Source organism: Ranitomeya variabilis, chromosome 4 (assembly GCF_051348905.1).
Source record: "Ranitomeya variabilis isolate aRanVar5 chromosome 4, aRanVar5.hap1, whole genome shotgun sequence".
In the NCBI taxonomy this organism is placed as follows: domain Eukaryota; kingdom Metazoa; phylum Chordata; class Amphibia; order Anura; family Dendrobatidae; genus Ranitomeya; species Ranitomeya variabilis.
In genome coordinates, this window is record NC_135235.1 from 283,886,961 (window position 1) to 283,902,471 (window position 15,511).

At 40.9% G+C, this 15,511-nt stretch overlaps 1 protein-coding gene across 2 annotated transcripts in view; it reads right to left on the bottom strand.

Annotated features, from left to right (window-relative positions):
- Nucleotides 1–15,511, bottom strand: part of PLCH2 (phospholipase C eta 2) — a 694,774-nt gene that overhangs the window by 69,870 nt on the left and 609,393 nt on the right. For both annotated transcript variants that reach the window (XM_077250076.1, XM_077250077.1), the window contains 2 exons: nt 13,273–13,431; nt 11,436–11,471 (listed from right to left, as the gene is read on the bottom strand). In XM_077250076.1, coding sequence (XP_077106191.1) covers nt 11,436–11,471; nt 13,273–13,431 — 195 coding nt within the window. The remainder of the gene's footprint in view (nt 1–11,435; nt 11,472–13,272; nt 13,432–15,511) is intronic.

Sequence of the window (15,511 nt, forward strand, 5' to 3'; positions counted from 1 at the left end):
CTCTCTCGTAGTGCTGTCATGGGAGTCCGAATAAATGAACTTTATTCCTTCTGGCAGCATTCCGGAATCAGTCACGGGGGTGGCACCAGCTCGGGTTCAGTCAAAGTGTATAGAGAGCGGCTGGAACTGACTGACAGCAGGAACAGCATTAGGACCACCTGTCAGGGAGTGCGGGGGCGTGGGTTACAGCCGCCGCAGTGTGGTCTCAAATGAAGACAGTAACCACGGCACTTCTGACGGGTAGGTGTTCAAGCAGGATCCTGTCCTGTAACTTGAGATATATATGACCAGTCCCATATACTGAGTCCTAATGTCCTATAAGTAGAACTTGAGAGCGGATTCATGTTGTCTGGACTATGGGTAACATGAATCAGGGTCCGGCTCCGTCATTTAAACCAGGCATGTGTTACTTAAATGCTGCGGCGCTACAATAAAAATTAGATTTAAAAGGCGGCAAGGGACAATGAGGATTGAGTAACGAGTCCAAGAGGCCGCTCACTTTCTCCCCACCCCGCTGTCCTTAGGCGAGAGGTATCTGCCTATGTGTGTTTATTTGGAGAAACCCATCAGCCTAGGAGGAGAGTAGGGATGGGAAAACCACCAGGGACCGAAAGACTTCAAAGACTTTGATTAAAGCAGCCCTTTACTTCCTCCCTGCTACTGTCATAAGGCGGGACTTTCTAGCTCATAATGTCTGGTGACTACAGCAGTATTGGCACAGATTCTAGCAGCCAGGCTTATAGACAGATCTGTATCTACACTATATCTGTACCATGGTAGACAAGATCATCTTTATGTTTGTTAATTAAGAAGAACAACATCCAACACAATTTGCAGAGATTCGAAGAGAAGACCGAGTGTAGTTGTAGCCCAGGTTGAAACCGATAGTCAAGTTCTTCAATCAGCCTGGAATAAGCCGAGCAAAAGCACAAGTTCAGGGGCAGGGTACAGTAACATTCGTTCTCTGAACTTCCATTCAGTGAGACCAAGGTGGGTTTTCAGAGACACGAACGATATTTTACCCTCCAAAAAACTAATTAAAGAACTGATGGAAACAATCGCCATAACAGATCCCCGATTTTGACTCGAAGATTAAAATGTTCAAAGGATAAAAGTTTTCAATTAAACAGTTTGTACTTCAAAGTCTAAATGGTAAAATCTCTGGTCCGGCCTTTATTAAATCACAGGCATCTGTTCCAGCCCTATCGTTATATTCTACCGTTAGAGAACGGGCTAAATCCTCCTTCCAGCTGTTCTTTATAATTATGACCACACGTACCGAGCTCTAATTTTAGGCTCAATAAATCACGACAAGAACCATTTAATACATAATGCCTTTTAACTTTAGATTGGCAGATGAAGAAGATAAATCACAAGCCTATTTTAGGAAAGTAGGACAAGCATGTTTAGTATAATGCCATGATGTTCTATTGAAGGCCCTTGGATTTTTTACCTGCTACCTATTGGGTTAAAGGAGCAGAAAGAATATAAAGAAAAGTTACCAGAAAACTTATGCCTACAAGGAAATCTGACTCCGGGTATGCCCTTTGCATTGACATTGCCTCCTAAAACTGAAGAGTTGCATTTTTCCCAAGGTATAAAACTTAAAAGAGGAGCTTTCACCAGGTCAACAGTGGCCAGATACTACTTCTATTTTATCATGTAGATCACCTATAGTATTTGTATTTTTTTTAGATTTGCATCGTCTACAGATGATCGAATCTTTTGAAATTCAAATTCACCAGGCTTAATGGACTTGGCATTGAATGATAATACTACAAAGCCTACAATTGCCCTGAAAAATGTGTATAACACTGTAAGCTGGGGCGTAACGATCACAGTCATAGAGGGTGCGACCACAACCAGGCGTATCCTGGAGAGGGGTTCCGCCGATGCCAATGCTCATTTCAGCTGGATGTGCAAATGAGGATGCACATTCAGCTGAAGTGCACAAATACACAAGCATGGCGCATAGCAGTGACGTTATGCGCCGCCCACAGCTGGCACGTCGAAGCCAGCTGCAGGCTATAGAAGAGGATGACGTATGTTGTGGGGGATATTACACCAGGAAGGGGCCTAGGATGGGGGTCATTTTGCCAAGAAGGGGCCCAGGATAGGTGACATTACACCAGGAAGGGGCCCAGGATAGGTGACATTACACCAGGAAGGGGACCAGGATGGGGGGGTCATTATACCAGGAAGGGGGACATTGTTACAGGAAAGGCCCAGGATGGGGATCATTATTACAGTAAGAGGCAAGGGGACAATGTATCAGGAAGGTGTCCATGATTGAGGACATTATACCAGAAAGGGAGACATTATACCAAGAAGGGGACAAGAATGGGAGAAATTATTACAGAAAGGGGCCCAGGATGGGGAAATTTATTACAGAAAGTGGTCCAGGATGGCAAACATTATTATAGAATGGGGCCAGGATGGGGAACATTATTACAGTAAGAGGCCAGGGGACAATGTACCAGGAAAGTGTCCATGATTGAGGATATTATACCAGAAAGAGCGACATTATACCAAGAAGGAGACAAGAATGGGAAAAAGTATTACAGAAAGTGGTCCAGGATGGCAAAAATTGTTATATAAAGGGGGGGGAACATTATTAAAAGAATGGGCCAGGACAGGGACATTATTACAAGAAGGGGCCAGGATGGGTGACATTAGCTCAAGAAGGTTCCAGGATGGGATTATTATTACATGGAGGGTGAACACACATGTTTTATAGGATCTATAATGCTACAAAGGCCAATACATCAGACAAACATGGCATCGGGAGTCTAGGTCTAAATTTAGCATCCGAGCCCATTGGACTCTAGTTGCACCACTGATTCGGAGGTCTCTCAGGACTGAGTTCAACCTCTTTCAAGCTCTGTAACAAACCAAGTCTTAGTAATGTCGAAGTTATCTGACCATAAAAATTAATGCGAACTGGCTAGTACCAAGCCATTTAACAATAAAGTGAATGGACTTCACTTTACATGTTTTAAAAAGTAAAAAATGGTGTAAAAATTCAGTTTCAGTCATTTATGATCAGGAAGACAATTCTGTGCAGCACTGACTCAAACTGATGGTGTTGCTGTCAGAGGTAACATCTTTCTGCTGTGACTGAAATGAGTAATGTCATATTCCATAACACCCTCCATTTCTTCCCCACTAATATGCTTTCTGGAGGCCAATTGTATACAGAGTTAGGTAGTACTACCTCCCGGATAGTAGTGGTTCTGTTGCTGCTAGTAGTTCCAAATTCTTGGTAAAAAAAAAAAAAAAAAAAATTGACACAAATAAAATGTTAGGTAAATATGTTCAAGGGCCAGCCCTTACAAGTGGGCACAGAATTGATGTGGCATGCACTGATGTACAATTTGACAAGTAAAACAGATGTGCAGAAATAAAAATAAAATTGTTGGTAACACGAAAACTGTGAACTAGGCAGTCATATTTAAATGTCTGGATTTGGGGGAATTTTCTTTTGTATTTTTCAAAAACAATTATTTCCCCCTTCACAAAGAGAATTGCACAAGAAATCAGAAAACTCAGCAAAGTCACTAATGACAAGCAAGCACAACATCTCTGACACTGATTTGAGATTTTTTTTTATCTGTAACATATTGTAATGGCTTGCTGCTGCAAGGACATTAAAAAAAAAAGTGAAATTGTAAATGAAATGCAGCAGGATAGATGCCAGCTACATGACATCACTGATCAGTCACACTGGTACTGCTGCTCGCACCTCTCCGATCTCTCTCTCTCCCTTGAGCAATTGTATATGTGTACTATTTGCAGACTGCTACTCTCATCATCTTCACTCCAGCAGTTATACAACACATTAATATATCTGGAGTATCCAAAGGTTTAAGACTTTCTCTTCATATCCTTTTCTTCATCCTTGCTAAGTTAAAAGCTTGATGTTCTCTCACTTACCTAAATCATCCCAAAAATAACTGCTGCATTCCCTGCATCAGCTTTTATACAGGCTCACAGTCACTTCGGATTGGCTGTGTTATACCATGTGACGTGATAGCTGCAAGGCATAATGTGAAAATCCTCACGGTTGTTTCTGAAGTCATGTGAGCCTTCTGTGACTGATGTGTAAATATGTATGTGTCATTTTAAGAAATTCACGCAAATCGATTTGCAAATGATTACAATTTGCATTTTCATAAAATTCAACACAAATTTGATTTACATCAAATCGCTTCGTTCATCTTTAGTTTCAGCTATATGATTTTAGAGATATTGGCCTTTATGATTTAGTGGCTCAATATGCAAATTTTCATGGTCTTTACAAGGGGGGTGTTGCTCACCGCCAAACTCACGCCCCCCCCACCCAGTACAATGCCTTTTTGTGAAAGATCATAAAAAAGTAGCATATTGAATACAATTAACAAAAAGGGTTATATTTCTGGAACCGTGTGATGATTTTGAAAAGCAAACAAAAGCAAACCAACAAAAAAAAGAATAAGCAGTGGGAACAAAACAAACAAAAATGGCCACTTTTGACCTGGTAATAGGTCCTCTTTATAGCGGTGGTCAGATGTGGAAACGTTATTTCTGCTATTTGGACATTTTAAGTAAAAAAATAAGGGTTCCCAACCAGGAACCAGATCATTACCTAGATAGCTGCAGAGATGAATTTTTACTTGGCGTCCCACCTACCAGGGCTGCGGCCCACATTTGATAACATCTTTCCTCTCTACAGAAAACTACTACGGGTTGGACAAAGGCTATTGCATGCTTCACGTCTCTTTTCAGAATTTCTAGATCGGTTTTTAACCCATGCCGGTTTTATGTTGAACATCTATGTATTAAATTAGGCCTTCTTGCTGCTCCCGAATTCCCCAGAAGAGATATGAAGGGCTGAAAAAACCAAGACCATTCAGGGCAGTTCTAAGCACTGCACCCCCGGTACCTAGTGTCCCTATTGATATGAAATCTCGGAAAGACTCCCAAAGTGTTTATGCTGTAGATATACAATTATTTTCTGACAAGAACATGTCTGACAGAACCATCATGCCGCTAGTCTAGATCTCATCATACCGACGTGCCATCAGAGTCACTAAATGGTGCTTTATTTTGCAGACTCCCCTCAATAATTGCAGCCTGAATCAGCAGCTCAATCCCTTTGTGAGTATTTCAGAGGTGGGAGACGAGCCCAATGTCTCTCCAGCCGGACGGAAGACCAAAGCTCTGCATTATTAAGAACACTGAATAATGGGATGACCCCTAGGGCTTTAGGGCAATTAAATGGCTAAAATTGGAAATTCATACTCCAGTCATACCCATGCTAGATGTCAATGCTCTGTATGAAGAGCCTGATCATTGGACAAAACCTCACCGGATCGGAGAAGTCCAACATTTGACGAGACTAAGTCTTGCCTCATTACAGAGACCGAGCAGAGACCTTCCAGCCTTGTAGACTCAAGAGAAATACAGACAGATCTAATTTAGAAGAACCTGGAATGAAGCCATAAGTTGTCCCAGTAAGATGCTCAGAGCAATGTATCTCATTTGCAACTCATTTGCAGTGTTGAGCTTCTTTATGGTAAATTGGTCAGACATAAGAAGTTTCACGGGAGACGGAAACCAACTCCCAAATATACAACTGATCCATTATAAGGTTAGGTATACAAAATTATAAAGTCAGGATGCCAGTAATGATGGCAACACCATCCGAGGACAAAGAACTTTCCTCTACGGGCATGTGAAGAAAAGGCAGAAGGAAGCAGCAATAATCATTTCTGAGATTTTTACGTCAGTCGTCTGAGCTAGGAATCACGTCAATGACGTTTAGCATGATGTCTACCATGAACTATGCTAAAGACAACCAGGGGCGTAACAAACGGGGCGACCGGGCACATGCGGGAGAGGGAACTGGTGACATTGGAGCTAATTTCACCTGGATGTGCTCCAGAGGTCACACATTCAGCTTGAGGGTATTATAGCTCAGACACCCATTGAGTCGATGCAATGCACAATACATGCTGAAAATTAGAGGCTTAAGTCAGCATGCCCATCACAGCCTGCGCATGGAAGTGATGTACCAGGATATACCAGGATGGGGATATTATTACAGTACGGGCCAGGACGAGACTCATTATTACAGTAAGGGGACAGGACGTTGGACATCATAACAGAGGGTGAACACGTCTTTATAGTATCTAGAACGCTACAAGAGCTGATACATCTGACCAACATGCAGGTGTGGGCCAAGGTCCAAATTTTGCACCGGGGCCCAACAGACTCTAGTTACGTCACTGAAGACCACCCCTTTTGTATCAGTGTGTAAAGCCTTTAATAATGGTCATGGTCAAATATTAGAGGTCTGTCTCTACAGCGGAGGAAACAGCTGTCCATGTGGCTAAGTTTCCCTACTGTCCAATACACACACACACACAGTGGCTCAGGTGGGTCCAGCTGCTTCAAGCTGCCCCCAATCAATGTAAAAAAGTAGCATATACACCCCCCCCCCCAACTGCACTACGTTATACACATGGAAAAATATCTATTTGTTTGTTGGATGTTTAAATGCTCATTTTTTTAAGTTATTAAGAAATGGTAAAAAAAAAAAAATGATTTTCCATGACCGAGCAGTCGCATGCAGCCTTACATCACCAAGCACATTGCAGAGTGTTGGATGTAGTGGTGTAAAGCCGCCAGCACTAGGGAAAACATGTTTCTGTGCAGTGACAGATCACACTTCTGATGTAGCACCATGGGCTTGCTTTTCAGGGGTTGGTATAAGCACTATTAGACTCATGTAGTAGCTCAAGTGGAGAGGGGCTACAAAAAGAAAATGGCACCTCACCGATCAAAAAGAAACACTGTCTTTATTGCCTTAAGCGTCCAGAGTTCCGATTTCATTTTCCCGAACGGGTTCACCAAAATGAAAGTGGTTTAGTTGATACGGGCAAGAAAAAACTATTCTTTTAGAAAGTTTCAATAAATCTGCCCCAATATCATTAGTTCCATGTGCACCGCGCTGATTTCTTCAAGGCCACATGTAATTCTTAATTCTTCCTGTAGGAGCGCTGCTGGGTAATTAGACACTTCGCTGTTACCAGATCGCTGGGGGTAAAGCTGCTGTGATCCGCTTATCATAAAGAGATGCTTTTTAGAGAATTTTAGGCAAATATTTCTTTGTTTTTTTGGAACATATCAGGATTCTGCTTTGGCTAGATAAACAGAAGAAAAAAAAATGCTTAGAAGGGCAAAAAATGAAAGCGGCTTGGGAAAATATATTATCCAGGTATATTAATTTTTAGGTCAGTAGTTTCCCTAGTACTTGGTCATGGGAGGTCTCAGCGTTCATAGATTTTGAGGTCAAGCGCCATACTCTAGTATGAGATATAAATGCCTTTACAATTCCGGCCTGCACAATCCTTACAAGATGTAACACTACTATATTCAATGAATGCGAGGACGGTGATCACCCGCCATCATGTGATGTGCTATCTGGAGTAATATAATGTGCAAATTGCCGTGGCCAACGCTGAATTTCATTTGCTGCAAATGAGTAGAGGACCTCGGGGTCTGAATCACTCAGCACATGAGAATCATTGAGTTCTGCACATCGCACTTCATTACATTTCCAAGAAACCAAACGATGGGAATAGCGACGCTCCAACCTGTTTCCATTCACTATTCCAGTCTAAGCCACATTTCTCACTGATCAAGTCAAATAGTGAACCAACCCCCATCTAAGCCCTGGTCACCTGCCATCAGGGGGGTCACAGTGTTTGTATGGAGTGGGCTCAGGGGCTAATCCCCTCCATACAGTGCGGGTGCTGGCCCTGATGTACAGCCAGCGCCAGCCTAGCTCCATTTACAGCAAATAACCCCTTTGATGCCCAAATGAGATGTCATCATTGAAGCCAGGGTTCTACTGAAGGTCCCTGTATCTGCCATCTTTGTACACCTACGAAGCCCATCCAGTCCCCAGGCTTCATAGGAGAAAATATATAACCGAGCTATACGTCACTTTGTTTAAGGAGACGGTGCCTGGATAGGATACCACTCCATGTATCAGAAAAGAAAATAGAACCCGGCACTCTTTACAGTTGTAAGAAATATTTGGGATATAATCAGAACAAATGAAATCAGTGACGTTTCGCTCAACAAGACCTTCTTCAGAGGCACTGCAGACAGTATACTGCTTGGAATAGCATTATGTGGTATGGGGATATGCACATTTCTCCTGGGCAGCATATTCCTATATCACATAGCTCTATTCCACACAGTATACTGTCTGCAGTCCTCTAAAGAAGGTCTTGTTGAGCGAAACGTCACCGATTTCGTTTGCTGGATTGCAATTCTGATTAAATTTAAAATATTTCTTGCAACCGTAAAGACTGACGGATTCGATTATCTTTTCTTCATAGGAGAAAGGGAATTTTATAATACAGCACTGCAATCTACTATATAAATTATCACAGGTTCAAGTCCCGAAGCAGAATTAAAAAAAAAAATATATGAAAAAAATATATCAATGAAAAATATTTAAAAATAAATAAAAATATATAAAAGTTGATAACACCACTTTTTATGTAACGTAAAATCTAAAATATAAAAAAATAGCATATTTGCTTAACTGTCTGAACTAATAAAATAGCAGCGCACATGATTGACCAACGCTTCTTTCGCACAAGGCTCTCCAGAGCCCTGTTTTCATGATATATGGGGAACCCAGCACATAGGGGATAATTTCCAAATTTGAGAAGACCTCTATAACTTCACTATATATAAAAGTGGAGAAATCAGCAGAAGAAGAAAAAAAAAAAAAAATCGGCAAGAGAAAATGTCATGCTGTAGATTTTTTTTTTTTTTTTTTTAAATCGCCACAACAGGACAATTTCCATGCAGAAAATACCGCAGCAAGAGGATGAGATCTGTAAAGATTTCATCCATGTGGCTGGTCCTGTAATCTGCTGTGGATTTTCTGTGCGTAAACCAACATTAATAACAACCTGCATTTTTTAGTCCCGTGTGCACATATCCTTAGGCCGTATTACAGGAGGAGGAAACTGGATACGATTTTATCAAAACATAGCCCCATCCTGTAAATAAAATCCTGCGCAAATCTGACCCGTGGCGTGGAGTTTAAAACAGTTGCTTTAATTAATGCTGCAAATTTTCACCATTTTCAAAGATGTACAGTAAAAAGTGATATTGTGGCATCAGGTTAGTGAGAAAAATCCATGTAATAGCATTGGGATTGGCGTTTTCCAGGACTTTTTTTTTTTTACTATGGGCCTAAAAAACTAACAGGCAGGCAGTTTCTAACAAAAGGCATCTACAGCCCTGTTCTAACCGGTGCCGGCTCAGTGTTGTCACCCACCTGTCCTGGCGGCGTTTCAGCTGCTTAATGTCAACAGAGCAGCTCCTTTTCTTCCGAGCTGCTCCGTCAACGGGAAGTGACGTCATGCTGATTGACAGTCGGCTCTCCGCAGTTAGGCAGTGGGGAGTTGGCTGTCAATCAGCATGATGTCAGCACTCACGTCACATCGATGGAGCGGAGGACAAGCAGCTTTTCTGTCAACGTGACATCAGCGGAAGCCACTGAATCGCCGGCAGGAGTGGTCTGTGACTACTTTGTGCCGGCAGGAATCGGCACAGGACACAACAGGTAGATAATCAGTAACTAGTAAATAGATAAAATAAATATAAAAAATAGTCCTGGCTAAACCTTTTAATAATAGTCAATAAAGGTCTAACTTTTAGGATGTTTTTGTCTCTTTTCGACATGAAAGTATTTACAATCAACATTTGCAAAGCAACGAGTAAGATCCGTGACGAAGCCACAGTAAAATTCTGCATATTCATGGCAAAATCCACAACAAAAAAAATTCTGTTTAAATGTACTCTTTAATTGCGGAATGGGAGCTATCTTTTGCATAAATGTATCTCTATTCCTAGATAAAACCTTTTCCCATTCAGGTTTATTAGATTTACAACTTGAAAGCACCATTAAATAATAATCCCCAAATAATAACAGAGCTTCGCACAATTCGAGCCTTTTCTTCCGCGCTCTCCATTAAGCGCTCACTTTAAAACTTTTATTAACACGGCCATTACTTCATTCACAAACGAGCGTGTAATGCGGAGGCTGAGGGGAAGAGATACAGTGTTCACAGGCAGCCGCGATAAAAGACCGAACGTATCGCTGCACTCCAGTCCACCGCCACGAGCCGGGAGCGCTCCGAAGGGCGATGGAGAATACGGCAGGCACAAAGCATTTGTCATCATTAACAGAAAAGGACAAAGACAGCCATTAGAGCTAGGAAACCAAATTAGTTAAATTAGCTATAAACTTCTTCTGCTCCAAGTCTCATTATATTTAAGATTGACTGTGATTACAGAGCACTCCTCCTCCCCTGCATCCTCCGCAGCTCTGGCACCAGGTCCAAATTAATTTACGACTGGCTCTTCCCAACACCCAGAATAATGTGCAGAAAAACACATTATATTGTGTGTACAGATCAACATTCTCCTTCTAAATTCATTAAAATTGACCAACAGGGATAATCTGTACACTTAAAGGGGTATTTAAAGGGATCTATTCATCCAGTGGGGCATGTCCTCTATTCTGGTAATCAGTTGTGAGCTTATCAGATACCCAATGATATAGCAGTTACAAAGTATCTTTAGGATAGATTATAACTTTATACAACTGGATTAGGTGGATCTGTCACTAAATTTCACAATAAAAATGGCATATATTACTTAATAGGTCTAGCTGGTGTACTTACTTTGGAAATCCATGTCAGAATGGCTGTATAACTATTTTAGTTAGGCACAAACTACACCGACCTAGCCCTATTGACGGCTTCTTAGCATTCCTCCTCCCTGCTGCCGCTGAATCTCCACCCACCTATCATGATTGCCAGCTCCAGTGTACCACCTCCCTGCTTTGATCTCTCACTGCTCAGTACAAGCAGCAGCTCTTAATTCAGTCCCCACCGAACCTTTCTCAGATTCATGAGTTCTCTCACTCTTCAACTGGACATATAAAATGTTTTGTTTTTTTTTTATTTCAGGATTTTCCAACAATTCTATTGCAGATTTTAAAAGCAAGTACACCATCAGACTCAGGTCTAAAAGATCTATATAATAGTGAATGCAGTCTGTTTTTCATAAGGAAGTGCAGGTTGATTTCAGCTCTTTTTGATTGTGTAGTAAATATCTAGATAAGGATCCCCCTCTTTATGGACCAAAGTGATGTCAAAATTGTGGAAAACCAAAATGATAAATAGAAAAAAATTACAACAGAGTATCATAAGTAGAATTGTATGGACCCAGGACAATAGAAAGTGCACTATCATTGGGGGTCTCCGCATTCCGTGGCATAAGTGAAAGCATATCCTTTCCCGAAAATACCCCTTTAAAGAACCACATTTGACCCTCTAACTTAAAATTTAATTTCTTACCGTAGATCTTTCAACTGGAGATCCGGAGTTACATTTCTGTAAAATACATTATAAGCAATTAGATTTTAAACAAATATCTTAAAGATATGATACACACATTACACATATACACATACTCGAAAAACGGAGGATTTTGGATACAAAGTGCTACACTGAGCATTCACAATCTTTTGCCCGTCAATTAACGTCATACAGAACTGAGCAAAAGATAGAGGGAGGTGGGCCAAAATGCTGCAAAGTAAGAAGCTTTCAAAATGGATGTATTAATAGATTATTTTTAACAATTAATAAAATGAAAAGTGAGTGAACAAGCTAGAGGAATATAAAATCGCATCACTATTTGCTGTGACTTCTCCTTTGACTTCATCACTTCTTCTCGGTACTTGTACTTACACGCAGTTCTTGAAGGAACTTGGCAGAAGGTTGGTCCAAACATCTTAGACAACCGACGACAGACCTTCTGTGGATGTTTCTTGTGAAAATCCTTAGGTCTCTTCGTGTAATCCCAGTCAGACTAGATGATGTTGATATCAGGGCTCTGTGGGGCCAAATCATCACTTCTAGGACTCCATGTTTCTTGCTTAAACACAAGAGAATTCTTGATGACATTGGCTGAATATTTGGGGCCATTTTGCTTCTCCAGAATAAATTTGGAGTCAATAAAACTCTTCACTGATGTTTTTTTTTTGCTTAATGGAGAAGTATCTGCCTGTATTTCTCAGCATCGAGGACACCAAGAAATGGCCTAAGTTGAAGATCGTAGACACAGTGGTCGGTCAAGGAAACAGTGCAGTAGACATATCATGCTTACATCCCTTCTAAATCAGAAGTTGTCCAGCAGTGCCATCAGCTTGGAACTGGGAGCAACCAGTGGGACTCAGTTACACCCATATGCTGTTCGCAGAAGTCTGGGCAGAAGTGGTCTTCATTGAATAATTTCAGGCAGAAACCATACCGTCAACACGGAAGTAGATAAGAAAAGAGGGGAGATTGCAATGATTAAGGACCTTAGGGTCTGAAATGCACAATAATTAGTGTCTGCAGGAATAGTGAAGCATGGTGGAGGCTCTTGACAATTTGTTGTTGCATTTCAACAAATTGAGATGGTAATTCGGTCAGGATTAATGGTGCCCCCAATGCTGAGAAATACAGACTGATCCATCATACAATACCATCAGATTGGCTCCAAATTTATACTTTCACAGGACAACGATCCCAAATATACAGCCGAGGTTTATGAACTAACTTCAGAATAAAAAAATATCAAGGAGTCCTGGAGGTGGTTATATGGCCCCCTGAGAGCCCTGACCTCATCATCATCCAGTCTGTGTGGCATAAAGAAATAGAAGGATTTGCAAAAGCAACATCCACAGAAGATCTGTGGTTAGTCCTACAAGATGTTTGGAACAATCTCGCTGCCGAGTTCTTATGATAACTATGTAGAATTGATGAAGACAAAGGGTGGTAAACAAATATTTGATTTCGATTTCTCTTTTGTCCATTGACTTTGTATTTTGTTAATTGATAAAAATAAACATTTTTTCAAGCATACTTACTTTGCAGCACTTTTCCAACTTTTGTACGGTACTATATATTTTGCTTCTGGTCTAGTACATTCTCCAATCCCCTTCTGGACCAGACCACTTAGATTGCAGAACAGTGTAAGGGGAAATTACGATTCTGGATTTTCATCTCAAAATTTTCTGCTTTTAGTCAAGCATAACACCCCAATGATGACAATTTAGAGAAATTTGTGCAAACGAAACAATTTCCAACATTCCGTGGAACAGATTCCTTCAAATATTCTGAAAAAAATATGGAAACCAGAACTTTGCACCTTCTTTAAATCTGCTTTCTGGACGATTTTCCCAGTGGGTGGCATGGTAGTGACTGTAAAATTGTTGGGGTCTTCACAGTCCCGGATTTTAGATTCCTTCATCAATGAGTCAAGCCTCTTCTTTGCTATGTTTTCCACTTGCTTCCTATTGGTGGAAGCCTACAGATATGGAAAGACACGAGTGAAAATTGGCTGGAATTATGTAGGTAGAATCAAGTGCTTACAGCAAAAAGTAAGTGAACCTATGAATGTTATCACATGCAGTGAAGTACATGAAAAGTCACAGGCTCCGGCTGCAGATAACCTGTCATAATATTTTTTTTTCGTCATGCGAGATAATGTCAGTCGGCAATTCATTTGTTTGATGAAACATCTACAAATATTAATTTAGTAAAAAAAATTTCAAGGACTTCACAAGATCTCGAGAAGGCTCATGCATTTTTAAATATTTCCATCGCACAGCCTACAGTCTAGACAGAGGAACTTCTTACAAAATGTCTAAAAAGTTAAAATATGTCTTTCTTGTATTAGTTAATGGGAGATAATTAAAGGGTGAAGAACAGAAGCAGAGATCGAGTAAATCCAAATTTCTAAATGTACTTTTTTTTTTTCAAACTAATCAATCAAAAATCTTTACTTACGACCTTGGATTTACTTTTCTAATACACCTACAGTATATGGAAACTAATGTCTAGAAGTTCTGACGTTTACAGTAAGCAGAGTTTTCTATATATTTTGTGGCTTTCTGCTCATCTTGATGACATGTTTAAACCATTTAGGGCTTGGTTTTGGGCACCAAAATCAAAAAGTGGTGTGTATTAAAAACCTACAAACCCTACTTTAAGTGCTTAGGTCCACAAAGAATATGCAAACAGCTGATCGAGTGTAGCCATTGTCCTCCGGGATGCGCTATATGGCCTCATTTTAGGTCCAACTTTAGCGTATTTGTCCTATATCATCCACATTAAATGTACGATGGCCAATCCCACCAATTTTGTTGAAAATTGGTCAACCATCTTGTTGTCACCACTAGTGATGAGTGAACATATTTTTCGAGCATGCCGAAGACACTCGGTTAGCACACAATCGTGCTCGGATAACACCTTATCCGAGCACGATTGTGTGCTCACCGAGTGTCTTCGGCATGCTCGAAAAATATGTTGAGTCCCCGAGGCCGTTAGGCAATCCCTACATGTGTTGCGGTTAACATCTACGAGAAGTGCAACCATGAGGACTCGGAACATATTATTCGAGCACGCCGAAGACACTCGGGTGAGCACACGAGCATGCTCCGATAACGCCTTATCAAAGCTCAATCGTTCATCACTAGTCATCACCAACAGCAGATGCCCAGAGAGAGATGGGTTGGACATGTTGGATTTCAACACGCCTGATCATAGGAGATAAACCAAAGGCGTCTGATGTACCAGTGACTATTTCATGACTAAAATTGGGAAACACTAATCTATAGAGAAAGATATAGTATTATCAATGCATTCCGATGACTGTAGATTTGCTCTAGGCAAAGCGGAGATTATCTGGATGTACGGGATGCGCTTATAGCAAACGCGAGATTCGGAAAGTACGAGCAAGATTTATTTTTTTATTCACACCAACATGTTTCAGCGCTATTCTCAAGATAAAAAAAACAAGTTTCTTACCTCGAGGAAGGCGCCGGAACGTGTTAGAGCGAATAACGAACCTTATTTGTATTCTCCAGATCTCATCCTTTCCTTGAGCACATCCTGCACATCATAATAATGAATTGAACACTTTACCAATCTATTATTTGGCAATACTCTACTGCAGACACAGGATTGCAACTATGGCACATCGGGCTCCTACAGGTGTTGTGTCCTTACACAACCCTTAAAGGCGAGTTCCACCATCAGTCTTAGCCCCCCATCTTCTTCCTTTCGGTACTGCCCTAACTGTGCGCATTTGTCCATCAAGATCTTTCCTACATTTTCTTTTGTAGTCACTGAAGATCTGGCTGGAAAAAAAATCCTAAGCAAACTATTGTTTCTCAATATTACTGGATATTTAGAGGGTTTTCTCATTAGGACACCCTTATTAAATGAAAGCTTTTACTGGGGAAGCTGCGGCCAGCCATGCATTTTCCAATATTACACTCTGGCTATTAAAATATTAAATGTGGGACACATTGATCACTCAGGTCTGCTGTGCAAGAGCTTCTCTTTTCTAGCAGCTTTGTATGTTGACTGAGAGGGGGCTTTTC